At 43.4% G+C, this 27,823-nt stretch overlaps 1 protein-coding gene across 1 annotated transcript; it reads left to right on the top strand.

The window, feature by feature from the left end:
- The first annotated feature begins 376 nt into the window (after nt 1–376).
- LOC111976222 (ceramide kinase) lies at nt 377–13,125 on the top strand. Its single transcript, XM_024004969.2, has 13 exons — nt 377–876; nt 2,142–2,240; nt 3,358–3,495; nt 3,845–3,973; nt 4,180–4,243; nt 4,524–4,669; nt 4,893–4,967; nt 5,631–5,783; nt 7,896–8,001; nt 8,871–8,974; nt 9,262–9,458; nt 9,666–9,952; nt 12,677–13,125. The coding sequence occupies exons 1-13, from the start codon at nt 750–752 to the stop codon at nt 12,894–12,896; spliced, it is 1,845 nt and encodes a 614-aa protein (XP_023860737.1). The 5' UTR covers nt 377–749; the 3' UTR covers nt 12,897–13,125.
- The last annotated feature ends 14,698 nt before the right edge of the window (nt 13,126–27,823 follow it).

A 27,823-nucleotide genomic window follows, 5' to 3' on the forward strand; every position in this document is an offset into this window, starting at 1 on the left:
TTGCTAGCATTGGCAATAATCAGTGCAATACCAAAGTATTATGTTGATTAAAACATATAAATAGGCTTATTAAGTCAACATCATAGGCAACTTCTCAATTCAATGTGCATTCAAATTTAGGTAATACAGACTAGACCTGGCTTTAGAAAGAAAACAAGGCTTATGAAATGTATTAATTCATACAGAGCATTTAAAAGTGGCTAAAGAGTCAAAGGAATCCAATATTTTGACATGACAATTTATGCGAATTAACCTGCAGCACAGGTTTCAACATCCAATCAGAGAGCAGCATGCAAATGTTGCAGACAGGTGAGAGATGGAGGGAGGGATATAAGGAAAACAACATATTTTTTAGAACAGCATCCTACCTGTCACTGACAAACGTGTTACTGTAAAGGGAGGGACTTTACAGATACTGAAAAGTTTTGCTGGCGGGTCTAGTTCCCTATCTTTTTGGTCTTATCAGAGCTTTATGGTATCTGAACAACACTTAAGATGTAGGCCGTCATTGTAAATAAGAATTTGTTCTTAACTGACTTGCCTAGTTAAATAGAGGTTACATTTAAATAAAAAAAGACAACGAGACATTGTTCTCAGAATGGAGCTGTTATCTTGAGAGTTCATCAATTGCATGGAATTATTGGAGTAATGTGTTGAATACGTTGTTTTACCCTTGCCGACATTCTTCTGCGATAGTGAGATAGACAGGATTGTAGTTCTCTATATATGTTTATAGAGATACATGTAGTATGGACGTAGATCCAGTATGGTTGGAGTCCAGTCTATGGGTCGGTAAGAAACGTTACCGGGCAGCACTTACTGGCTGTCACCTCAACTGGACTGAGCTTGATAAGAAGAACCGCGATAAGAAGACCGGTGAGTGCCTTTTATCCTTTTATCGATCACTTTCATCATGCACGGCATCTATGCGACTCGCTCTCTTTTTTAATGCGCACATTTCATTATATACATTTCTTTAAAATAAAAATGTATATAGTGTGTGTCTGTGTTATATAAGTGTGTCTGTGTGTGTGTGTGTGTGTCTGGCTTATATAAGATTTATATAGGATTTTATCTTAAATTGCCTGGTAATAACTGCATAACAATCTCTTTCACTCTGAGATTAAAGGAAATAAAAGGAACACTTGGGTAGCCTCATGTAGTATGATTCCATCACACCAGCATTACCAGTGCTTGTAAGTAGAGCGAATTTGTTCTATGCGCCACTAACAGAAAGTCACCAAACCTGTCTTGGAGACAACATGCAAGTGGAGACTGATATAGACAGGCTAAATGTTAGTGGTAAAATGTAAAGAGTTATTTAAACAAACAAAAATAATTAGATCAATTTTGTATGTAAGTTAGTAGGTTAGTAAGTAGTGCGTGTTTTTACCCAAATTTTAGCATAAAGAATTGTATAAACAGACATTATTAGTCACTGTACTCATGAAGAATGTTCCTTTTCCAGTAAAGGTGAATTACAAGTTATACAGCACCAACACGAAACACAACTTACAGATAACTTAACACAGTCAAAACAAAGAAAACACATGCACATGCACATGCACGCACACGCACACAAATCAAGAGTCACAAGAGCATTATTAGGTTAAAGCTTTTTGGGCGACCTGACCAAATGTACATAGAAATATGAGCTATAGATCTGTCATTTTCATTAAAAGCAAGTCTAAGAAGTGGTAGATATGTTCTATGTGCGATATTTCTATGCTTCCCATTCTTAAAGGTGCAATATGTAGAAATTGCTCTGCCATTTCCTGGTTGCTAATATACTAATAGTTTGCCTAATTTCAGTTCATTGTACCATCTAAACCATTGTGAAATATATTTTCAATAAGCACGTGAATTTGGTAGGGTCGCTCAAAAAGTTACCTATTGCAGTACGTTTCGTTTTTTGCTCTTTTACTTTCGGTTTTGTACACCAGCTTCAAACAGCTGAAAATACAACATTTTTGGTTATGTAAAAGTCATTTCACAGCGGTTTAGATGGTAAAATGATTCTCTACACAATTACTGCTTGTTTTGTCACAAATTAAAATTAGGCGAACTAGGCGATTTCTGCATATTGCACCTTTAAAGGCCAAATATCATAATGGTGTGTGTCTGTCTGTCTGTGATCACAGTTTCAGTACCAGTATCTGAGGTTATTGGTGTGGAGGAGGGGCGTGTGCAGGTTCTACCCCAGAGGTCAGTAGCTAAAGACACAGACAGAGAATTCACAGGTGAGTTATGTTACTACCCCAGGTCAGAGACATGAGCGGGGCCAATATTAAACACAATACAAAATCCAACTAAAACAAGTTATTTGTAGGGGGAAAAGTCAGTGAAATGTGCATATAAAGAGTCAATGGGATAATCAGTAACAACAATAATCAAGGGTAAAAAATAACCAGACAATGGACAATAACAATAATAATGGCATAGAGGACATGTGCCGGTTGGTCTGTCAGACACTGTCCCTCATTTTATGGCAGGCAGCAATGTAGGGCGCTGCCAATGCACAGCTCTCTGCGTCTTCCCCCAACAGGACAGGTAACCTATTCTCATCAGAGAGGTCTTTGAAACCTTGAATAAAGCTTTCAAATTTGGGGAAATTACACTAATTGTTTTGTCAGGAAATGCAGCTCCATCTCAGGTTCTACTGTGGTGCAGTGGTTGCACAGCCTTTCTTCTACAGGGAGACAGGTTTTCCTGTGTCTATCCTTCTCAATGGCAAGGTTGTGCTCACTGAGCCTGTACTTTGTCAAGGTTTTTCTAAAGGTTCTGATCAGTCAAATGGTTTGCTATGGTGTACTGTCGATTTAGGGCCAGATAGCACAGCATTTTGCTTTGTGCTTGTGTCTCCCAATCGGTAAGGTACTTATATTTTGACTGTGGTGTAATTAGGTTTATGTTGATTGATCTCTCTCGCTGACTCTCTCAATCGAAAGGGCTTTATTGGCATGGGACACATACTGTATGTTTACATTGCCAAAGCAAGTGAAATAGATAATAAGCAAAAGTTAAATAAACAATCAGAAATGAACCGTAAACATTACACCCACAAAATATTATGGCTATGTACAGTGTTGTAACAATGTGCAAATTGTTAAAGTACATAAGGGAAAATAAACATAAATATGGTTTTTATTTTTTCTTCACTGGTTGCCCTTTTCTTGTGACAACAGGTCACAAATCTTGCTGCTGTGATGTCACACTGTGGTATTTCACCTAATAGATATGGGAGTTTATCAAAATTGGATTTGTTTTTAAATTCATTGTGGGTCTATGTATTCTGAGGGAAATCTCTCTCTCTTTCTCCCCCTCTCTCCCCTCCTGACTGTGTGTCCTGTTCTGCAGTGTTCTATGTGAAACGCAGCAGCAGCAGTAGGTCCTATGGGTTGTTATGGCGCCTGGGCAGGACCCAGTTCTGCTGTCCCAGTAGGGACCTCAGAGACCAGTGGATGACCCAGCTGAGGATGGCCCTCAAAACACACAGTAAGGATAACTTCACTTGTCCTGAGATAAGACACCAATTAAATGAAATGTAACAATTCAACTGTATTTATTCCCTTAGGTTTAAAGGCAATGCAAGATCATGTCCTCCAGTCTTAATATTGTAGTAGGATGTCCCTTGTGGGCATTCGTACTTATCCACTACATATAATATACTATACAGCCTGACTTTATGGCCCATAAACACAGGCATACTTTTATTTACACATGCTTATGTAGTGTGAATGTCTGCCTTCTGTCGTTTCTCATGTTTCCTCCTTTCTGCCTCTACTTTTCCTTAAAATTTGCTCTCTTTCTACCGATCTGTCCATCCTCTCATCTCCTCTCCCAGGCCCCTCTCGTCCTCACAGGTTGTTGGTGTTTATCAACCCGTTTGGAGGAAAGAAACAAGGGAGGCAGATCTATCACTCTCTAGTGGCCCCACTGTTTGAGCTGGCAGGTATCAGCTCTCATGTTGTAGGTGAGACCCATGTGAGACAATAGTAATGCCGACAATCTTGTGACTTACTTAAACTGGTATAACTGGTAGTTAAGTGTATTTTGTCTATAGAAGGCGCATTGAAAGTGCATTGTGTGTTGATATTGGCATGATTATGCTCATACTAACATGGTCTATTGCTGTATTTCTAGTAGTAAAACAAATTCTGATTGTTTTTTGTCATTTAGTGACAGAACGGGCCAACCAGGCGAGAGACCACATACTGAAGAAAGACCTGACTGGTTTCGATGGGTACGTCAGACATTACAATGTTGTCATGTAAACAGTAACACTATGGCAGCCAGTCAGACCCACACAAAACAATCTGTTAATAATATTAAACTGGGGGTATGTCCCAAAAGTCTACTATTTGGCACCCTATTCACTATATAGTGCACTACTTTTGACAAGAGCCCTATGGTGGGTTCTAGTGAAAAGTAGTGCACTGTGTAAGCAATAGGAGGCCATTTCGCACATACCTGGGATTGGATTGAATCACATCACTGACTGTTAATGTTTGTCTCTACCTCAGTGTGGTGTGTGTGGGCGGGGACGGAATCTTCAGTGAGCTGCTGCACGGTGTGATTGGCCGAACACAGCAGGAGGCAGGGCTATCGGAGCATGACCCCTCCCTAACGCTACAGTCATGTGATCTTCACATTGGCATCATTCCTGCAGGTGAGATAGACAGTATTGGTTAAAAATTAAAGGCATTTGGTTGATATAAACATTTCTGACTAAATTTTTTGCATCTCTCCTCACATCTTCTCCCACCTTCTTCTCAAAATTTCAGAAGGAAGTGTATGTTCTCTTCGTGTCCTTCTGAAGTTTTGAGGAGGCGGTGGGGAGGGAGGACACTATAGAGTTGTATCCGATATGAGTCTGTGTGTTCTCTCCTCAGGCTCTACAGACTGTGTGTGTTTCGCCACTGTGGGAGTCAACGACCCAGTGACCTCTGCTCTGCACATTATCATTGGTGAGATATGATCATAAATGAACACATTTATTAAAACATAATAGCACATTTTAGATGACATTGTAGTTGACTTTGTTATACAGTATCATCTACAACTCTGGTGTTGCTTAAAATCATTTTAGCCAACTTAACAGAATCGCTTTACTGGAGCCATATGCAACCACTTTGGCAGTCATAAGCAGCAACACAATTTTACAAAGGCAGAGTTGTGATGTTCATGCCAATATTCAAAATCATAATCTAAACCAGGGTTGTCAAACATAAGGCTCGCTGGCTGGATCCGGCCCACGAGGGGGTCCAAACCAGCCCGCGGTCGTTTGAGTAAAACATATTTTTTAAATTAAATATTTTTTAGGGGAGGGGAAACAAACTCAATATCCTTTAAATTACTAAAACCAAATAGAATCTGTGCAGAAATTATAATTGACCTTACAGTTTGACTGTCCAGCTCGCTAATAATCTCTGAAAGGAAAGCTAGAGAGTCCGGGAATATAGAAAACTCTCAAAATGATGGATAGAGGACTAGTTTTATTTTATTGACTCTGAGGAAATATAACGCATTTTCAGTGCGGCCCTCTGGACCTCGTTGAAGAACGAATGCGGCCCCCAGGGCAAAATGAGTTTGACACCCCTCTAAACCCTCCTTCCCACAAACCATTGCAGGAGACTCTCAGCCTCTGGATGTGTGTTCTGTCCACCATCGCTCGTCTCTGGTGCGTTACTCTGTGTCTCTGGTGGGGTACGGGTTCTATGGTGACGTGCTGGCTGAGAGCGAGAGACACCGCTGGATGGGGCCTCTCAGATATGACTACTCAGGTACATATGTAATGGAAAATTAAAGCAATAATACCCGAGGAGGTTTGCATTCATGTGATTATTGGCACAATGTGATTCGGTCATTGCAGACATATCATAGATGGTGCCTCACAGACAGGACTACTAAGTTAAACTGTATATGGAATGTGACTCAAGTATATGAAATGGAACCTAAAGCAGAGACATGTCATTATATTGAGTTGTTACTGCAATACTTCTTAAAGGGATTGGTAATTTGGGATTTCTTTGAATTGGCTCACGAAACTGCCTCTAACGTCCTTCATACTGGACACAGAGACATTAAAATAGAATCCATGAGTTCATCTGACTCTGGGGAAGTAGATAAAGGGACCCATTGCCAAAATCCATAAGTATCCCTTTAAACACTGTCTGCTAGACCAAGGTGGAGGTCAGAGGGTATTAACTCTCTTACCTACAAACTAATTACACCTTAAATCAATGTTCAGTCAGAAACAAATATCTCACATCACCTGTGTCCCACATAAACCTGAAATGTCTTTATATGTATCACTACTATCAAGCTCTAAGAAGTAAGTCACGTCTATTATGTCAAGCTGTATCAAGACATAATATTCAAATATATACAGTACCAGTCAAAAGTTAACACACCTACTCATTCCACGGTTTTTCTTTATTTGGACTATTTTCTACATTGTAGAATAATAGTGAAGACATCAAAACTATGAAATAAAATTGCCTTGATGGCAGCTTTGCACCCTCTTGGCATTCTCTCAACCAGCTTCATGAGGAATGCTTTTCCAACAGTCTTGAAGGAGTTCCCACATATGCTGAGCACTTGTTGGCTGCTTTCCATTCACTCTGCGGTATAACTCATCCCTAACCATCTCAATTGGGTGAGGTCAGGTGATTGTGGAGGCCAGGTCATCTGATGCAGCACTCCATCACTCTCCTTCTTGATCAAATAACCTTTACACAGCCTGGAGGTGCGTTGGGTCATTGTCCTGTTGGGAAAAAAATGATAGTCCCACTAAGCACAAACCAGATGGGATTGTGTATCGCTGCAGAATGCTGTGGTAGCCATGCTGGTTAAGTGTGCCTTGAAATCTAAATAAATCACTGAGAGTGTCACCAGCAAAGCACCATCACACCTCCTCCTCCATGCTTCACTGTAGGAACCACGCATGCGGAGATAATCCATTCACCTACTCTGCATCTCACAAAGACATGGCAACAAAAAATCTCAAATTTGGACTCATCAGACCAAAGGACAGATTTCCACAGGTCTAATGTCCATTGCTCATGTTTCTTGGTCCAAGCAAGTCTCTTCCTATTATTGGTGTCCTTTAGTAGTGGTTTCTTTACAGCAATTTGACCACGAAGGCCTGATTCACGCAGTCTCCTCTGAACACTTGATGTTTTGTCTGTTACTTGATCTCTGTGAAGCATTTATTTGGGCTGCAATCTGAGGTGCAGTTAACTCTAATGAACTTATCCTCTGCAGCAGAGGTAACTCTGGGTCTTCCTTTCCTGTGGCGGTCCTCATGAGAGCCAGTTTCATCATAGCGCTTGATGGTTTTTGCAAATGCACACATTTTTCACATTGACTGACCTTCATGTCTTAAAGTAACAATGGACTGTCATGCTTATTTGAGCTATTCTTGCCATAATATGTACTTTTACCAAATAGAGCTATCTTCTGTGTACCACCCCTACCTTGTCACAAAACAACTGATTGGCTCAAACGCATTTAGAAGGAAAGAAATTCCACAAATGAACTTTTAACAAGGCACACCTGTTAATTGAAATGCATTCCAGGTGACTACATCATGAAGCTGGTTGAGAGAATGCCAAAGAGTGTATATTTTGATTTGTTTAACACTTTTTGGGTTTCTACATGATTCTATATGTTTTACTTCACTATTAGTCAACAATGTAAAAAATAGTAAAAAAATAAAGAAAAATCCTGGAATGAGAAGGTGTGTCCAAACCTTTGACTGGTACTGTGTATACATGTTACATAATAATTATTAGAGAAAATACATCCTCTCTCCCTCTGTGTGTTTAGGTCTCCATGTGTTAACAGTATGAGTTCGAGACATATGATGGCTGCTAACACCACTCTTCCCCCAGGTGCTATGGTGTACCTAAGTAACAGGAGCTATGCAGGCGTAATTCAGTACCTACCAGCAGACTCCCAGCTCTCCAACCCCAGGGACAATACACGCTGCCTCTCTGGGTAACAACTAACTATATTTCTTAGAGAATAAAGACACTCACTGCCTGGTACAAAGATCCAAAACAACAAACTGGTAGTTACAGCAGATGAGGCTGATCAAGGGACGAAGGAAAGGATGGCCCTCTTTACCTGTTAAAGACGTAGCACATGCTCCTCTGATTGAGAGAGTGCATTCTTGACCGCATATTGATAAGCTCAGCATTAACAACTCACTGATGGTAACAGAGGGGGTTCTGATATCGCTACCTATCTCAAATATAAGGTCCTGAAAGAAAATAATTGCCTTCGATTTCATGGTACCTCAACCATCCCAGCCCAGTGGAGAGAAACTGTTCTGGGAGCTAGGTTACATCATCAGAAGGCGAAAGTGACACAGCCTCAATTGCCTCAGTTACAGTCACTTCCACCTGCAACAGAGACCCAGGTGTTGGGTGTACATCTGTACCTTAAGGAGGGCAGTTCCCATGCCAACGTAGAGCAAGCTGATCCGGAAGAAAGGAGAGACAGCACCTCCTTGGGAGAGGATAGAGACGCTGGTGTCTGTGAAAGAAGAGTGTAGCCTACCTCTGTGAAAGACTATACCCAATGTCTTTTGTCTGAAATAACTGCCCCACGGTCTGTGAGGGAGTGTAAGGGACTGTGAGATGCTACAGTACAGGACGCTGGTGTCTTTGACAGACTGTACCTATCTTTTGTATGTGATGGATAGCTACCCCCAAGGGTCTACGAGGGAGTGCGAGTTGATGATACACATATGAATGGAATGTATGGCTGTCAGGAACATGTGCTGTTGTTACATCACTGGGTATATTACACTATACCTATATCATGTGTAAAACAAGTAATAGTTGGTAATCTGTGTGTTCCAGGTGCAGTGTGTGTTCTAATGGCACAGAGAGACTGTTCCCCCACTCTCCAGGTGCTAGTTCCCTCTACAGCTCCCACTTTAGTCAATTCAGCAGCGACACTGAGGGTAAGGCCCTTACAAACAGTCTATAAAAAGTCTACACAGACGACTGTAAAGTCTACACAGTGTACACCCAGTCTACACACATCCGATGTAATGCATGGAGGTGGTTCAATGAACCACACTGTGGTGGTGAGTAACTTTGCCTGAGACCGGAAGTCTTATGTTTGCTCTCAGAGTTAATGCCTAGGCTTTAGCTCAGTGGGATAACAGTCTTGTGGCATGCAGGAGAGCAGAGTTCAAACCCTGGTGTGTCACAGAACTTCCTCTGCTCTCTCTGCCCCGTGCTGCAGGTGAGTGGGTGAGTGTGGAGGGCCGGTTCAGGGCTGTGTCGCTCACCTGTATGTCCAGCTCCTGTCCTCGCAGTCCCCTGGGCCTGTCCCCCTCCGCACACCTGGCCGATGGGACAGGTGACCTGATCATCGTACGGGACACACACCCCTTAGGGTTCCTCACCTTCCTACACAGACACACCAGCACACAGGACCAGGTGAAGACCACCTCAGCGAGGCCACAAGAAATGTAGCCAGACTAAAAATCCAAACCCTGCAGCCATGATTGCTAGCTAGATTTCTATTGTACGTGGACTGGCTTGCCAGGCTTCAAGTACTGCACAGCAGTATAGAAATATCAGTTATCTGAGACAGAAATATTTCAATAGATGCATAAATTATCTTTCCTATCTGCTGTATTTTAGTTTGACTTGCCGTTCGTGGACGTCCACCGAGTGAAGGCAGTACGCTTTTCTTTCCCTACCGGAGGAGAGGAGGACAAGGATGAAGAGAGGGAGAGAGTGAATGATGGAGGGATGACGGAGGAAGGAAAGAGACCAAGCCGAAGCAGTTCCCACAAGCACCTGGTAGAAAGAGGAGAGGAGCGAGGGCAGAAAGACTTCCTGTGTGGTTTGTGCTGCAGTAAGGCTCCTACAGTGTCTGTGTGGAACTGTGACGGAGAGATACTGCCTCACACTGAGATCTCCTGCAGGTAAGGGATGACTCATCAGATCATGTTAATCACTACTTATTGGCTTACCTGACATTAAAGATTCAGTGTACATTTAGTAGTCTGCTCTAGGCATTATCTGGAGACTCTACTAACCCTTTAACCCTCTTGACTCAAAGTCTAGCTCAAACTGTTCAGACTAGACAGACAATTACGTGAAAAGTAACTATTTTGGCATCCTCTCATGTCTGACAAACACGGGGGGCTGACAATAGCCTATCTACCGCATATGTGAACGACCGATAAAGGAGTTATCAGTGGACTGTGACGCAGCCCATGCAAAAAAACAGGAAGTCTCTAGAGTAAACACACAGGGTTTTATAAAATGTGATCTATTATATTAACAAGATGGTAGACTGACCACACTAAAACAAACAAAGCATTATAAAACTTCTATCCAATAAAATAAGCCTAACCTATCAAAATAGTAATTCACTTTTATCTTGACCAAATTCGACAGTCTCTCATTGGCCTAAAACTCGGAGTTGACCCCTTGCTTAAAATCAAATCAAATTTGATTTGGCTCTTGCTTCATAAACAACAGGTGTAGACTAAACAGTGAAATGCTTATTTACGGGCCCTTTCCAACAATGCATAGAAAGTAAATAGAGAAGTAATAGAAAATAGTAACACGTAATAATAAATACACGAGTAACGATAAATTGGCTATATACACGGGGTACTAGTACTGAGTTGACGTACAAGGGTACGATGTAACTTGAGGTAGATATGTACATAAAATTAGGAGTGACTAGGCAATGTAATGGGCCATACGCATTACCCTCTGTAGTGCCTTGCAGTCGGATTCCAAGCAGTTGCCATACCAAGCGGTGATGCAGCCAGTCAAGATGCTCTCAATGGTGCAGCTGTAGAATTTTGAGGATCTGAGGGCCCATGCAGAATCTGGTCAGCCTCCTGAGGTTGTAGACGAGTTGTCGTGCCCTCTTCACGACTGTGTTGGGGTGTGTGGACCGTGATAGATCCTAAGTGATGTGGACACCGAGGAACTTAAATCTCTCGACCCACTCCACCATCAGCTCCTTTGTCTTGCTGACGTTGAGGGAAAGGTTGTTGTTCTCTGACCTCCTCCCTATAGGCTGTCTCATCGTCGTCAGTGATAAGGCCTACCACCGTTGTGTCGTCAGCAAACTTAATGATGGTACTCCCTGTTCACCCACCCAGTCATGGTTGAACAGGGTGTACAGGAGGGGACTAAGCACGCACCTCTGAGGGGCCCCCGTGTTAATGGTCAGGGTGGCGGATGTATTGTTGCCTACCCTCACCACCTGAGGGCGGCCCATCTGGAAGTCCAGGATCCAGTTGCAGAGGGAGGTATTCAGTCCCAGGATCCTTAGCATATGATGAGCTTAGAGGGCACTATAGTATTGAACGCTGAGCTGTAGTCAATGAACAGTATTCTCACACAGGTGTTCCTCTTGTCCAGGTGGGAGAGGGCAGTGTGGAATGCAATAGAGATTGCATCATCTGTGGATCTGTTGGGGCGGTATGCCAATTGGAGTGGGTCGAGGGTGTCTGGGATGATGGTGTTGATGTGAGCCATGACCAGCCTTTCAAAGCATTTCATGGCTACAGATGTGAGTGCTGCAGGGCAAAAGTCATTTAGACAGGTTACCTTGGCGTTCCTGGGCACAGGGACAATGGCGGTCTGCTTGAAACATGTAGTTATTACAGACTGGGTCAGGGAGAGGTTGAAAATGTCAGTGAAGACACTTGCCAGCTGGTCAGCACTTGCTCTGAGTACGCGTCCTGATAATCCATCTGGCCCTGCAGCCCTGTGAATGTTAACCTGTTTAAAGGTCTTACTCACATCGGCTATGGAGAGCGTGATCACACAGTCCTCCGGAACAGCTGGTGCTCTCATGCATGGTTCAGTGTTGCTTGCCTCGAAGCGACAGAAGGAATTTAGCTCGTCTGGTATGTTCACATCACTGGGCAGCTCGCGGCTGGGTTTCCCTTTGTAATCCGTGATAGACAGCGTTGTAGGATTCGATTTTAGTCCTCTATTGATGCTTTGACAGTTTTATTGGCTCGTCAGAGGTCATAGCAGGATTTATTAGAAGCGTCCAGATTAGTGTCTCGCTCCTTGAAAGCAGCAGCTCTAGGGAAGGGATATACATCGTCAGTTGCACAACTGAGTGCATTAAACCGAAATGTGTCTTCCACATTTAACCCAACCCCACTAGCCTTTAGCTCAGTGCGGATGTTGCCAATCCATGACTTCTGGTTGGGATATGTATGTATAGTCACTGTGGGGACTATGTTGTCGATGCACTTATTAATGAGTCCGGTGACTGATGTGGTAAACTCCTCAATGCCATCGGATGAATCCAGGAACATATTCCAGAATCGCCTCTCCCCTTCTAGTTTTATGTAATAAAACATTATTCCGTCAGCACTCTATTGAGGGCACTACTGAGCTGAGCAGAGTTGTATTGCTCTGGCCTGGTAATACATACACCATAGTAGCTGAAATCGTGCTGGAAAGGACTTTGTGAGAAAAAAAAATTGGAGCCAGCACAGTATTGTTAGGATCAGCACGATAGTTTGAAGTGTCAATGCCACGTTTTCCAACTCTGACCCTGTCCTCATTTCTCTTGTTGTCCTGTTTCCTTCCTTCCTTCCTCCCTCCCTCCTCCTCCCTCCCTCCCTCCCTCCCTCCTCCCCCCTCTCCTCCCTCCCTCCCAGGGTTCATGGTCAGCTGGTACGTCTGTATGCCCGGGGCATTGAGGACGGATCAGCCACGCCCCAGGAAGTGCCAAGACGGACACAGGAACTGCAAAGGGAGATGTGTCCTCAACTACTGAGGAAGGCTGAGTTAGGGTCCGTTCACACTACTTGCAGAGAAAAACACTATGCAGAGATGACGACATTAATGATTGGTATCAATGATTTTGCCGACCAATGAAATGGCTTCCTTTCTGTTTCCAGTGTAAATATTTCAATACCAAAGTCTTAAGATGGAGATTTGAATTTGAAGGCGTTCAAGGAATACTTTTTTCTACATAAAATGCCTTGATGCCAGTAGCCTATGACATCTTCTATGACATTGTCTTCTGTAAATGTGTTATGTTCACTTGAGCAGTTTTTTGCAGTTATGAAAATGTTGTACACACAACAATTGAAAACCTAATAAATGTACAACCTTTTTACTATGCAGAATGTTGAGCTTCCACATGATTATTGTTTATGGTAGAATGACATCCCTCTGGCTTAACAATGACATTTACCTGAGGAATTTGTGGCTTTGTATGTATACAATAGGACAAACCTGTTTTCTTGAATCTTAAGATCATCTCCTTGAAGCACAGTGTTGATCTAAGTAGCAGAGAAGCAGGGCAGATGAACCAACAAACAAACATTCCACTCAGTGCGGCTTGTGAATCAGCTATTGTCATTGTGAAGTCAGTAACATACATTTGGGGTCTTTCAGTCCTTCTCCTTCCTCTGGCGCTTCCAGCCCCAGAAGTCAGTCAGTCAGTCAGTCTGTCTGTGTCTGTTTATTGGTGAAATGACTGGAGCAGTGTGTGTGTGTGTGTGTGTGTGTGTGTGTGTGTGTGTGTGTGGGCTGTAGAGTGAAGGAATACTCAGAGCTGGGCCATATACCTGGAGAGAGAGGAACAGAAAATGGTGTCAGTCATCAGCCAATCACAGCGGAGCAACTTACGCCTAGACCAAGCCTGGACTGAGTGATATGAATGTAGGAACAGTAGATGGAAATATAATTAGTCAGGTTTCTAGTTTAGAAAAGAGAGTTTGCAAATTTGGATGGTGTTATCTGATTATATATAATATATTATTTGGTTAAAGACAACTAAGTGATTTTCAACGGGGGGATTTGAGTAGACAGTGGAGAACTTTTTACCTTGCTGGGTCATGGTTTGCACTCTTCCCACCGGGTACAGACGTCAGTTCAACGTCTAGTTTTGATAAAAATGTTGTTGAGTTGTCAACTAATGTGGATTCAACATGAAATCAACTGAACATTTCACAAAACCATAGGATTTAGGTAAAAAGTTAGATAAAAAATCTAAATGCCTTTACTTTGATGACTTTTTGCAAATCCAATCAGTTTTACACATTGATTCAACGTCATCACATATATTATTTAGTTGACATTACATGGAAACAATGTTAATTCAACCAGTTGTTTCCCAGTGGGTTATCTCCTCTGCTCAGGCTCTCCACTGTGTTTTGGAACACAGCCTCACAGGCATTAACCCTTGTGTGGTGTTCGGGTCTGTGGGACCCATTTTCAATGTTTACCAAAAGAAAAATGCCAATAAAAAAAAAATTCAACCTGAGACCTGAGCCTTGGCTCATTTTCTGTGAAGAATGTGTAAAAGAACACATTTTCATTGAGTACACACTGTGCACCCCCTACACATTTATATAAAAAATGTGGGGTTCGGGTCCACTGTAGCTGAAAATAAGAAAAAAGTTTGCTGTGTGCTCTTGTCTTCCTCCTCCCTGGGCCTGCTGTTTCAACATAGCACCAAGAACCTGTCTGTGTCACGACTTCCGCCGAAGTCGGTCCCTCTCCTTGTTCGGGCGGTGTTCGGCGGTCGACGTCACCGGCCTTCTAGCCATCGCCGATCCACTTTTCATTTTCCATTTGTTTTGTCTTTGTTTTACACACCTGGTTTCAATTCCCCAATTACATGTTCATTATTTAACCCTCTGTTTTCCCCATGGTTTTTGTGCATGTTTGTTTTATGTATTTCGGTCCTATTGTGTGGGCTTGGTATTACTATATGTATTTGGTAATTTTGAGTAAAGTTACTTTTATTAATCATCTCTGCTGTCCTGACTCCTCTGCACCAGCTACACCCAGACCTTTTACAGTCTGTCTGCCCGTCTCCCGCTTTTCTCGCACTCTTTACCCTTTGTAGTGTGTGAAACTACAAAATGTCTTGCGGGAACCTGCACAATGTTATTACAATACATTATTTTGATACATTGTAAAAAATGCAGTATTTTCCCACACTCTACCCCAGCCAGATGCAAATTGGGCAAGGGACATAACAAATACATAGCTTTGCATGTGTGGCTCCTTACCACAATCAATCAGTATGGCAAAAATAATCTCTGCTCAGAGGGCCTTAGAAATAATTTTGTCAGGGAGAGTAGCTAGTGTGGAAGGAGCATCTTCCAATTTGGAAGATTAAGAATTTTCAGAATATGAGGATCATGTCTCTCAATTTGGAGTCTGACAGTGAGTTGGAAGAAGAGGATGAGATTGACCCTCAGCCAGCCCCAGGACCAGCCCGTCAGCAGCCAGCCCCAGGACCAGCCCGTCAGCAACCAGCTTATCAGCAGCCTGCAGGAGGAGAAATATGGATGTACATTTTTGGAGGGAAGACATGTTTTTGGAGAGAGATGGAAGGAGATGGACCAAACTCATTTACATGCATACTTTGGGGTTCTTATCCTTGCTGGTGTTTTTAGATTCAATGGGGAATCCACAGAATCCCTGTGGGATTCGCCAGCGAACTTTTTGCATCCCACAGGGGTTCCCCATTGGATCTAAAAATTGGCAGAGACATTTTCTGTGCTACAATGTCTCTGGAAAACGTACACATTATTTCCAGGATTATCCGCTTCGTTAACCGAGACACCTCTGGATCAAGGCTTGGCTTTTTCAAGAGAGGCTTTATCACTGCCACTTTTAGTGAGTTTGGTACACATCCGGTGGATAGAGAGCCGTTTATTATGTTCAACATAGGAGGGCCAAGCACAGGAAGCAGCTCTTTCAGTAGTTTAGTTGGAATAGGGTCCAGTATGCAGCTTGAAGGTTTAGAGGCCATGATTATTTTCATCAATGTGTCAAGAGATATAGTACTTAAACACTTGAGTGTCTCTCTTGGTCCTAGGTCCTGGCAGAGTTGTGCAGACTCAGGACAACTGTGCTTTGGAGGAATACGCAGATTTAAAGAGGAGTCCGTAATTTGCTTTTTAATGATCATGATCTTTTCCTCAAAGAAGTTCATGAATTTATTACTGCTGAAGTTTTTCCCGTTTTTTTCACACACACACACACACACACACACACACACACACACACACACACACACACACACACACACACACACACACACACACACACACACAGCCCTCCCTGGAAGCCTGTGTGTCAGACATAAGAATCCATGCTTTTGTCACTTATAGACTAGACTACTGCAATGCTCTACTTTCCGGCTACCCGGATAAAGCACTAAATAAACTTCAGTTAGTGCTAAACACGGCTGCTAGAATCTTGACTAGAACCAAAAAATGTGATCCTATTACTCCAGTGCTAGCCTCTCTACACTGGCTTCCTGTTAAGGCAATGGCTGATTTCAAGGTTTTACTGCTAACCTACAAAGCATTACATGGGCTTGCTCCTACCTATCTTTCCGATTTGGTCCTGCCGTAGATACCTACACTGCGGTCACAAGACGAAATCCTCCTTATTGTCCCTAGAATTTCTAAGCAAACAGCTAGAGGCAGGGCTTTCTCCTATAGAGCTCAATTTTTATGGAATGTTCTGTTTATCCATGTGAGAGATGCAGACTCGGTCTCAACCTTGAAGTCTTTATTGAAGACTCATCTCCTCAGTAGGTCCTATGATTGAGTGTAGTCTGGCCCAGGGGTGTGAAGGTGAACGGAAAGGCACTGGAGCAACGAACCGCCCTTGCTGTCTCTGCCTGGCCGGTTCCCCTCTCTCAGTGTAGTCTGGCCCAGGAGTGTGAAGGTGAACGGAAAGGCACTGGAGCAACGAACCGCCCTTGCTGTCTCTGCCTGGCCGGTTCCCCTCTCTCCACTGGGATTCTCTGCCTCTAACCCTATTACAGGGGCTGAGACACTGGGTTTTTGGTGCTCTTCCATCCCGTCCCTAGCAGGGGTGCGTCACTTGAGTGGGTTGAGTCACTGACGTGATCTTCCTGTCCGGGTTTGGCGCCCCCCTCAGGTTCGTGCCGTGGGGGAGATCTTTGTGGGCTATACTTGGCCTTGTCTCAGGGTAGTAAGTTGGTGGTTGAAGATATCCCTCTAGTGGTGTGGAAAAGTGGGTTGGGTTATATCCTGCCTGGTTGGCCCTGTCTGGGGGTATTGTCGGACGGGGCCACAGTGTCTCCCGACCCCTCCTGTCTCAGCCTCCAGTATTTATGCTGCAATAGTTTGTGTCGGGGGGCTAGGGTCAGTCTGTTTTATCTGGAGTATTTCTCCTGTCTTACCCGGTGTCCTGTGTGAATTTAAGTGTGCTCCCTCTAATTCTCTCCCTCTCCCTCCCCTCCCGGAGGACCTGGGCTCTAGGACTATGTTTCAGGACTACCTGGCATGATGACTCCTTGCTGTCCCCAGTCCACTTGGTCGTGCTGCTGCTCCAGTTTCAACTGTTCTGCCTGCGGCTATGGAACCCTGACCTGTTCACCGGACGTGCTACCTTGTCCCGGACCTGCTGTTTTGGACTCTCTCTCTACCGCACCTGCTGTCTCGCTCTCAATGCTTGGCTATGAAAAGCCAACTGACATTTACTCATGAGGTGCTGACCTATTGCAGCCTCTACAGCCACTGTGATTATTGTTATTTGACCCTACTGATCATCTATGAATCTTTGAACATCTTGGCCATGTACTGTTATAATCTCAACCCGGCACAGCCAGAAGAAGACTGGCCATCCCTCAGAGCCTGGTTCCTCTCTAGGTTTCTTCCTAGGTTCCTGCCTTTCTAGGGAGTTTTTCCCAGCCCCCGTGCTTCTACATCTGCATTGCCTGATGTTTGGGGTTTTAGGCTGGGTTTCTGTATAGTGCTTTGTGACATCGGCTGATGGAAAAAGGGCTTTATCAATACATTCGATATAACTGTTACATGCAAAATTTGCTTTGTGGACTTCACCGGACAGATGTTGCTCTCCGGTTTTGTGATGGAACAAATGCATGTGTAGGTGAATTTATTTTGCCACTGTGTGACTTGTCTTTTTGTTGTCACGGCCTTAATATATATCACGGTGGCGTATGAACGAATGGGTTACAGAGCAAACAACGCAATTATCACAACAGGTTTTAATATGGCTTTTTACTGGCTTGGCTTCCCAGTGATTTTACCCACGCACCACTACTGCAGGGTGGGGTTCATACCTGGTGTTGAAAGCTGAGCTGTAGCTGATGAACAGCATTCTTACACATGCATTCTTCTTGTCCAGGTGGGATAGAGCACAGGGCCAGTGCCAGAACAAATCAGTTGGACGGGCCTTTGATATCTATAGGCAATTAGGGGTGCACGTTTTTTCACGGGATCTCCTATGTGTGCATATACATTTTTTTTTAAAGACCATAGGCAGCTCGTGAGTTTTAAGTTTGGGGAAGCTTACAATTTATCCTACCATTTCTACCAATCTGCATGACAGTTATGATTATTTTTATGAGCATTTTTGTGAAACAGTTTCATTTCAATAATAACGTTTTAGTTTCTCAAAAGCATTGTCACGTGGTTAATCATAAAAATCTGAAGTAAAATGATACAAATCTTTGCTAAATTAAGGCGAGAACACCAGCCTCTGCCATATGGACACATGAATCCAATGGTGGCTAAAGAAAGGAGCGCAAAAAAACTCAGAGATGGCCTATAGGCCAATGCAACAGCAAGCTTATAACTTCCATCGTCAGCTAAGTAAAATACATAGGCCTAAAGCCAGCAAATAAAGACAGAAATTATCCTGATGAAACATTAATCTCTCTACTCCGCCTCCCTTTGACTTGACCTATTGCTAATGAAACATCAACTGGGTCGGCCAGAAGCTGATTGCCATCAATAAAATGCAATTGTTTTCATTGTCCATAGCTTATGCCTGCCCATACCATAACCCCACCATTGGGCACTCTGTTCACACGGTTGACATCAGAAAACCGCTCGCCCTCATGACGCCATACACGTGGTCTGAAGTTGTGAAACTGCACATTTTAGAATGGCCTTTTAGTGTCCCCAGCACAAGGTGCACCTGTGTAATGATCATGCTATTTAAGCAGTTTCTTGAAATGCCACACCTGTCAGGTGGATGGATTTTCTTGTGAAAGGAGAAATTCTCACCAACAGGGATGTAACCAAATTTGTGCACAAAAGTTGAGGAATATGTTTTTTGTGCATAAGGAAACTTTCTGGGATCTTTTATCTTAGCTCATGAAACGTTACATGTTGCATTTATATTTCAGTTCAGTGTATATACATAACAGAAATGAATGTCACCAAATGACGGGGTTAACAATACATTTGCTAGGCCTACTGGTGACATATGAGCTGAGTGCGTGCATTCTGGAGAGAGTTGCAAAAAAAAAAATTATACTTAAGACACATCATCTTCTCACATATGTTAGATGCTTTTCACTGACAGCCACAACTCAATCAGAATGTTGACATATTTTGAGTCACACAAAATCGTGTGTTCTCTACTCCGACAATTAATCCAAAGATAAAAGTGGAAACCTAATTAGTTTCAAGTAATCTCTCCTCCTTCAGTCGTCTTCTTCTTCAATTGGTTTTAATGGCGGTTGGCCGTACATTGCCTTCAGAAAGTATTCACACCACTTAACTTTTTCAACATTTTGTTGTGTTACAGCCTGAATTTACACAAAATACCCCATAATGTCAAAGTAAATTTAGTTTTTTTAACAAATTATTAAAAGCTAAAACTATTCAACATTTTTGTTATGGCAAGCCTAAATAAGTACAGGAGTAAGAATGTGCTTAACAAGTCACATAATAAGTTGCATGGACTCACTGTGTGCAAAAATAGTAGTTAACATGATTTTTGAATGACTACCCCATCTCTGTACCACACACACAATTATCTGTAAGGTCCATCAGTTGAGACCAGGGACGTTTTCCAATGCCATGCAAAGAGCACCTATTCGTAGATGGGTAAAAATAAAAAAAGCAGACACTTACTATTCAATTGAGCCTTGGATACAGTGCTGTAGAATTTGTGAATTTTGTTTCTCGTATAACACATTCTTTATAGCCTATACTGGATTAAGAGTACATTTTAGTTTACTTTCATGTCGTCAGTTGTGCACCAAATTTCCCTCCATCTTCCATCCATATTTTTTTCCCAAGAGATTGTCAGTTGGATATACTCTCTGCAAGGTTTTGTATATCTTCCCTATCATATGAACATCCTTTTCTGACTCAAATTAGATTCCTCCAAGGTTAGTCTGATGTTCAAAATATTTCAAATCGAAATGTTGTGAAATGTAACTTTTAAGTTGCATGTATTTGAAACATCTACATTGGTCATGACTTTCTAATTCTGTCATGGAAATAAATGCATTTCCTGTTACCAAGTCATTTACGGTTTCTATAGTTTTAATTTTCCATGTGGACCAATTTATTGGTGAATTTTGAAAAGCTTTCCAAGGATTGTTCCATAAGGTATTTAGGAAGTGATATTGGTTCTTGTAGAATAGGTTTCATTTTCTTCCATGTTGTTATAGTGTTCTTAATTATAAAGTTGTTCATGTTCTTAGCTTGAGCCTTTGAAAATAGACATGTAAAAAGATTCTGGGGATGAGCATGAGCATCTTCAGTATGTAACCATTGTTCTTCTTTTGTGCATTTAACTATATGTTGCAAGTAAAAGTCTTGCTACCAAAGTCTGGAAGGTTAAAACCATCCGCAGACTTAGGAAGATATAAAACTTTTCATTTTATTCTGTGAATTTTATTTGGCCATATAAAGTCTGTTATGAACGAGTGTACTTTTTTAAAAGAAAGTCTTTGGTGGGGCAATTGGTATTACTGAAAATAAATACAAAAACTTTGGCAGCCATGCCTTTCTTTGGGTCCTGTCTAATTCTTGCTGCAAGCGGTTCAATAGCCAGTGCAAACAGGAGGGGGAGAGGGGACATCCCTGTCTTGTGCCCCTTTCTAAAGCAATTTCCTCAGATAATGTATTATTTGTATATATTTTTGCTTTAGTACATTTATACAACATTTTCTAAAATGTATTATTTCAGATGGAAAGTTGAAAGCTCCCAAAGTTTTGAATAGAAAAGGCCATTCAAAACGGTCGAAAGCAGCTATTATTAATAAATCTACAGTACCAGTCAAAAGTTTGTAAACGCCTACACATTAAAGGGTTTTTCTTTATTTTGACAATTTTCTACATTGTAGAATAATAGTGAAGACATCAAAACTATGAAATAACACATATGGAATCATGTAGTAACCAAAAGAGGGTAAAAAAAATCGAAATGTATGTTATATTGGGCAGGGTTTCTCTCAACCAGCTTCATGAGTTAGTCACCTGGAAGGCATTTCAATTAACAGGTGTGCCTTGTTAAAAGTTAATTTGTGGAATTTCTTTCTTTCTTAATGCGTTTGAGCCAATCAGTTGTGACAAGGTAGGGGTGGTATACAGAAGATAACCCTATTTGGTAAATGACAGAGTCCATATTATGGCAATAACAGCTCAAATAAGCAAAGAGAAATGACAGACCATCATTACTTTAAGACATGAAGGTCAGTCAATCCAGAAAATTTCATGAGCTTTGAAAGTTTCTTCAAATGCAGTCGCAAAAACCATCAAGCGCTATGATGAAACTGGCTCTCATGAGCTCTCACCACAGGAAAGGAAGACCCAGAGTTACCTCTCCTGCAGAGGATAAGTTCATTAGAGTTACCAGCCTCAGAATTGCAGCCCAAATCAATGCTTCACAGAGTTCAAGTAACAGACACATGTCAACATCAACTGTTCAGAGGAGACTGTGTGAATCAGGCCTTCGTGGTCGATTTGATGCAAAGAAAACACTACTATWGGACACCAATAAGAAGAAGAGATGCACTTGGGCCAAGAAACACGGGCATTGGAGATTGGACTGGTGGAAATCTGTCCTTCAACCCAATTCAGATGGTTTGGGAAGAGTTGGACCGCAGAGTGAAAGAAAAGCAGCCAACAAGTGCTCAGCATATGTGGGAACTCCTTCAAGACGGTTGGAAAAGCATTCCAAGTCAAGCTGGTTGAGAGAATGGCAAGAGTGTGCAAAGCTGTTATCAAGGCAAAGGGTGGCTACTTTGAAGAATCTCAAATATAAATATATGTTTTGATTTGTTTAACACTTTTCTGGTCACTACATGATTCCTTATGTGTTATTTCATAGTTTTGATGTCTTCACTATCATTCTACGATGTAGAAAATAGTAAAAATAAAGAAAAACCCTTGAATGAGTGGGTGTCTAAACTTTTGACTGGTACTGCGTGTCTTGTTTTGTTCTTCCATTTATTTGTGAGGGTCTATTTTTTATAAAAACAATTTGATTGATATGCATCACGTCTGGTAAGACTTCTGCCATTATATTGCTTATAAGCATTGTTATTATTTTGTTGCAATTTATTACATTTACGGGTCTTGTCAATGCTGTTGGATGAACTGGACCAAGGTGCAGCGTTGTGAGCGTACATGTTCTTTATTTAGACAAGATGCCGAACAAAACAATAAACACTACAAAACAAACCGTGAAGCTAAAGGCTATATGCCCTAAACAAAGTCAACTTCCCACCAAGACAGTTGGAAAAAAGAGCTACCTAAGTATGGTTCTCAATCAGAGACAACGATAGACAGCTGCCTCTGATTGAGAACCACACCCGGCCAAACACAAAGAAATAGAAAACATAGAACATAGAATACCCACCCCAACTCACGCCCTGACCAAACCAAAATAGAGACATAAAAAGGATCTCTAAGGTCAGGGCGTGACAGCTCTATAATCAGCAGGGGACTCTTCAGATTTTCCTGGTTTTAATATAATTTAAATATCTGTTTGACACATGGAACTAGAAAGTACTGAATTGAGTGACATGTTGTCACGTTCCTGACCTATATTTCCTTGTTTAGTCTTTGTTTAGTTGGTCAGGACGTGAGCTGGGGTGTAGTCTATGTATGTGTTTCTTTGTTTAGGTTTGTCTTATTGGCCTGATATGGTTCTCAATCAGAGACAGTTTTACGTTGTCTCTGATTGGAACCTATTCATGTAGCCTGTTTTTACTGTTGGTTTGTGGTGATTGTTCCTGTTCTTGCGTTCATCTGTTTTGTGTTCTCTAGTTCGGGACTGTAGCTTCGTTGGGTTCGTCTGTTTATTGTTTTGTTATATGAAAAGTATTCTAATAAATATGATACATACCACCTGCGCTTTGGTCCTCCTCTCCTTCTACCGACGGAAGCCATTACAGAATCACCCAAAACAAAACGACCACAGCAGCGTGGTAACGGACAGCGCAGCAGCAGCAACAGCGCTTTATGGAAGAATGGACATGGAGGACGAGTTAGACGGCAAAGGACCCTGGGCAGAGCCAGGGAAATCGCCGCCCCAAGCAGAGCTGGAGCAGCGAAGCAGAAGGGCGCATTATGAGGAGATAGCTCGGGCATGATCTGAACTGTGTTACAACTTGGGAAGAGATAGACAGGTGGTCGTCGACCCAGAGCGTGCCGGAGCCCGCTTGGGATTCTATGGAGCAATGTGAGGAGGATACCGGCGAATGGAGGCAGCACGAGAGACAGCCCAAGACAGCCCAAAACATTTCTTGGGGGAGGTAGAGGGGAGTGTGGCAAAGTCAGGTAGGAGACCTGCGCCAACTTCCCGGGCTTACCGTGGAGAGCGAGATACGGACAGACACCGTGTTATGCGGAAGAGCGCATGGTGTCTCCTGTACGTGTGCATAGCCCGGTGCGGTACATCCCAGCTCTTCGTATCGGCCGGGCTAGAGTGGCATCGAGCCAGGTGCAATGCCTGGCTCAACGATCTGGTCTCCAGTGCGTCTCCTCGGGCCGGTGTACATGGCACCAGCCTTACGCATGGTGTCCCCGGTTCGCCAGCACAACCCAGTACGGGTTATTCCACCTCCCGCACTGGCCTGGCTACGGGGAGCATTCAACCAGTAAGGTTGGCAGGCTCTGTGCTCAAGAGCTCCAGTACGCCTTCACGGTCCAGTTATCCGTGCCACCTCCTCGCCCCAGTCCAGTACCACCAGTGCCAACACCACGCACCAGGCTTCCTGTGCGTCTCCAGAGCCCTGTTCCTTTCTCACGCACTCCCCTGTGTCGTGTCTCCAGCCCGGTACGACCAGTTCCGGCACCACGCACCAAGCCTGTGCGTCTCCAGAGCCCTGTACGCCCTGTTGCTCTCCCGCACTAGCCTTGAGGTGCGTGTCCTAGCCCGGTACCACCAGTTCCGGCACCACGCACCAGGCCTACTGTGCGCCTCAGACGCCAGAGTCTGCCGTCTGCCCAGCGCCGCCTGCGCTGCCTGTCTGCCCGGAGCCGCCCGCCAGTCAGGACCGCCAGAGCCGCCCGCCAGTCAGGAGCCGCCTGAGCCGCCGCCAGTCAGAGCCACCCGCCATCAGGAGCGCCTGAGCCCCGCCAGTCAGGAGCCGCCTGAGCCGCCCCAGTCAGGAGCCGCCTGAGCCGCCCGCCAGTCATGAGCTGCCTGAGCCGCCATTCAGCCATGAGCTACCCCTCAGTCATGACTGCCCTCAGTCATGACTCCCCTCAATCCGGAGCTGCCCCTCAGTCCGGAGCTGCCCTCAGTCCGAGCTCTCCCCTCAGTCCGAGCTGCCCCTCAGTCCGGAGCTGCCCTCAGTCCGGAGCTGCCCCTCTGTCCAGAGGCGCCCATCAGTACAGTGGGGTTATTTTGGAAGGTCGCCATTCGAGGGAGGCCAGGGAAGCGGGATTAACTATGGTGGGTGGGGGCCACGTTCAGCGCCAGAGCCGCCACCGTGGATGCCCACCCAGACCCTCCCCTATAGGTTCAGGTTTTGCGGCCGGAGTCCACCCTGGGGGGGGGGGGGGTGTACTGTCACGTTCCTGACCTTATTTCCTTTGTTTAGTCTTTGTTTAGTTGGTCAGACGTGAGCTGGGTGGGTTAGTCTATGTTATGTGTTTCTTTGTTTAGTTTTTCTATTGCCTGATATGGTTCTCAATCAGAGGCAGGCGTTTTACGTTGTCTCTGTGGGAACCAAATTAAAGTAGCCTGTTTTCACTGTTGGTTTGTGGGTGATTTTTCTGTTCTTGCGTTCATCTGTTTTTGTGTTCTCTAGTTCGGACTGTGTAGCTTCGTTGGTTTTCGCTGTTTATTGTTTTGTTCATTATTGAAAAAGTATTCTAATAAATATGGATACATACCACGCTGCGCTTTGGTCCTCCTCTCCTTCTACCGACGGAAGCCATTACACATGTATTGTCATTTCTGTAAATAGGGGGGCTATTTTGTCCAAAAATGTTGAATAGAATTATATGGGAAAGCTATCCATTCCTGGTGCTTTTGTCGGTGCTAAGTTTTAACTATCTAATATTTATTCTTGGGTGATCTCTGTTTTTAGTGATTCTTTTTTGGGTGCTGATAATTGCTTCAGTTCTTCAGTCTAAGAAGGCTATAAGATCTGTCCACTGTTGTTTAATTCTATTTATATACACTGCCATTCAAAAGTTTGGGGTCTCTTAGAAATTGCCTTGTTTTTTAAAGAAAAGCCAATTTTTTGTCCATTAAAATAACATCAAATTGATCAGAAATACAGTGTAGACATTGTTAATGTTGTTCGCAGCCTGTATCGCAGCCGGCCGCGACTTGGAAACCCAACAGGCGGTGCACTATTGGCCCAGCATCGTCTGGGTTAGGGGAGGGTTTGGCCGGCTGAGATGTTCTTGTCCCATCGCGCTCAAGCGACTCGTTGCGGCCGGGCATGCTGACTACGGTCGCCAGCCGTACGGTGTTTCCTCTAACACATTGGTGCGGCTGGCTTCTAGGTTAAGCATGTGTGTCAAGAAGCAGTGCGGCTTGGCGGGGTCGTGTTTCAGAGTACGCATTGCTCTCGACCTTCGCCTCTTCCGAGTCTGTATGGGAGTTGCAGCGATGGGACAAGACTAACTACCAATTGGATATCATGAAATTGGGGAGAAAAAAGGGGTAATCATTCCCCCTCATCATTCTAAACACAATACACCGTAATGACAAAGCAAAAACAGGTTTAGATTTTTTTGCTAATTTATAAAAAATAAAAAACAGAAATGTACATAAGTATTCAGACCCTTTACACAGTACTTTGTTGAAGCACCTTTGGCAGCAATTACAGCCTCAAGTCTTCTTGGGTATGACACTTGGCACACCTGTATTTGGGGAGTTTCTCCCATTCTTCTCTGCAGATCCTCTCAAGCTCTGTCAGGTTGGATGGGGAGCGTTGCTGCACCAATATTTTCTGGTCTTTCCAGAGATGTTCGATCAGGTTCAAGTCCGGGCGCTGGCTGGGCCACTCAAGGACATTCAGAGACTTTGTTCCCGAAGCCACTTCTGCATTATCTTGGCTGTGTGCTTAGGGTCATTGTCCTGTTGGAAGGAGAACCTTTGCCCCAGTCTGAGGTCCTGGAGCAGGTTTTCATCAAAAATCTCTGCCAGTCCCTGCCGCTGAAAAGTGTCCCCACCGCATAATGCTGCCACCACCATTCTTCACAGTAGGCATGGTCCCAGGTTTCCTCCAGGTGTGATGTTTGGCATTCAGGCAAAATAGTTCAATAATGGTTTCATCAGACCTGAGAATCTTGTTTCTCATGGTCTGAGAGTCTTTAGGTGCCTTTTGGCAAACTCTGAGCAGGTTGTCATGTACCTTTTACTGAGGAATGGTTTCCGTCTGGCCACTCTACCATAAAGGCCTGATTGGTGGAGTGCTGCAGAGATGGTTGTCCTTCTGGAAGGTTCTTCCATCTCCACAGAGGAACTCTGGAGCTCTTTCAGTGTGACCATTGGGTTCTTGGTCACCTCCCTGATCAAGACCCTTCTCCCCCGATTGCTCAGTTTGGCCGGGCGGCCAGCTCTAGGAAGATTCTTGGTGGTTCCAAACTTATTCCATTTGAGGCCACTGTGCTCTTGGGGAGCTTCAATGCTGCAGAAATGTTTTGGTACCCTTCCCCAGATCTGTGCCTCGATGCAATCCTGTCTCGGAGCTCTACGGACAATTCCTTCAACCTCATGGCTTGGTTTTTGCTCTGACATGCACTGTCAACTGTGGGACCTTATAAACAGGTGTGTGCCTTTCTAAATCATGTTAAATCAATTGAAATTACCACAGGTGGACTTCAATCAAGTTGTATAAACATTTCAAGGATGTAAAAAAAAAACATTTTAGAATAAGGCTGTAACGTAACAAAATGTGGAAAAAGTTAAGGGGTCTGAATACTTTCCGAATGCACTGTAAATCAAAACTGGATCGTGATCGAAGATAGATGGGAGGGGTTGCGGGGAGCTGAAAGGTGGGACTAAAAATAACCAAAAAAACTAAGATAACTATTGTAAAATATACTTTGTCCGTAAAATGTATATAGGTTCAGATCTTTTGTGAAACATCACAGCACAGTTGAAAAATATATGAACACTGGTCAAAGAGCAGCCCAACCCCTTACCTCTGAATTTCTACCATCATTAGAATAAACTGCCCACTGGGCACACCACGTCATTTCAACGTAGAGAAGTAGATACGTTGATGAACGAGATTCCAACCTATTTTCAACCACTCAAAAAGACAGCCAAAAGTGTTTTGACATCCCAATGTGTTATCACTATGCTTTCAACTGTTTAAAAAGCACAACATAGTTCAAATAGGAAAACAATGTCTAATATTTTGTTCATACAACAACTTAATGTGTTATCACTGTGCTTCATCTAATAGCACAACCAAATGACCTTGTAACGGGCTTCCTCCTTCTCCTCATCCGAAGAGGAGTAGCAGGGATTTGACCAAAATGCAGCGGGTTGTGAATACATATTCACATATTCACATAGTGAATACATACAGACCTGGATTGCAGTTAATTGAGATTACA

The sequence above is a fragment of the Salvelinus sp. IW2-2015 genome, linkage group LG17 (genome assembly GCF_002910315.2).
Source record: "Salvelinus sp. IW2-2015 linkage group LG17, ASM291031v2, whole genome shotgun sequence".
NCBI classification, from domain to species: Eukaryota; Metazoa; Chordata; class Actinopteri; order Salmoniformes; family Salmonidae; genus Salvelinus; species Salvelinus sp. IW2-2015.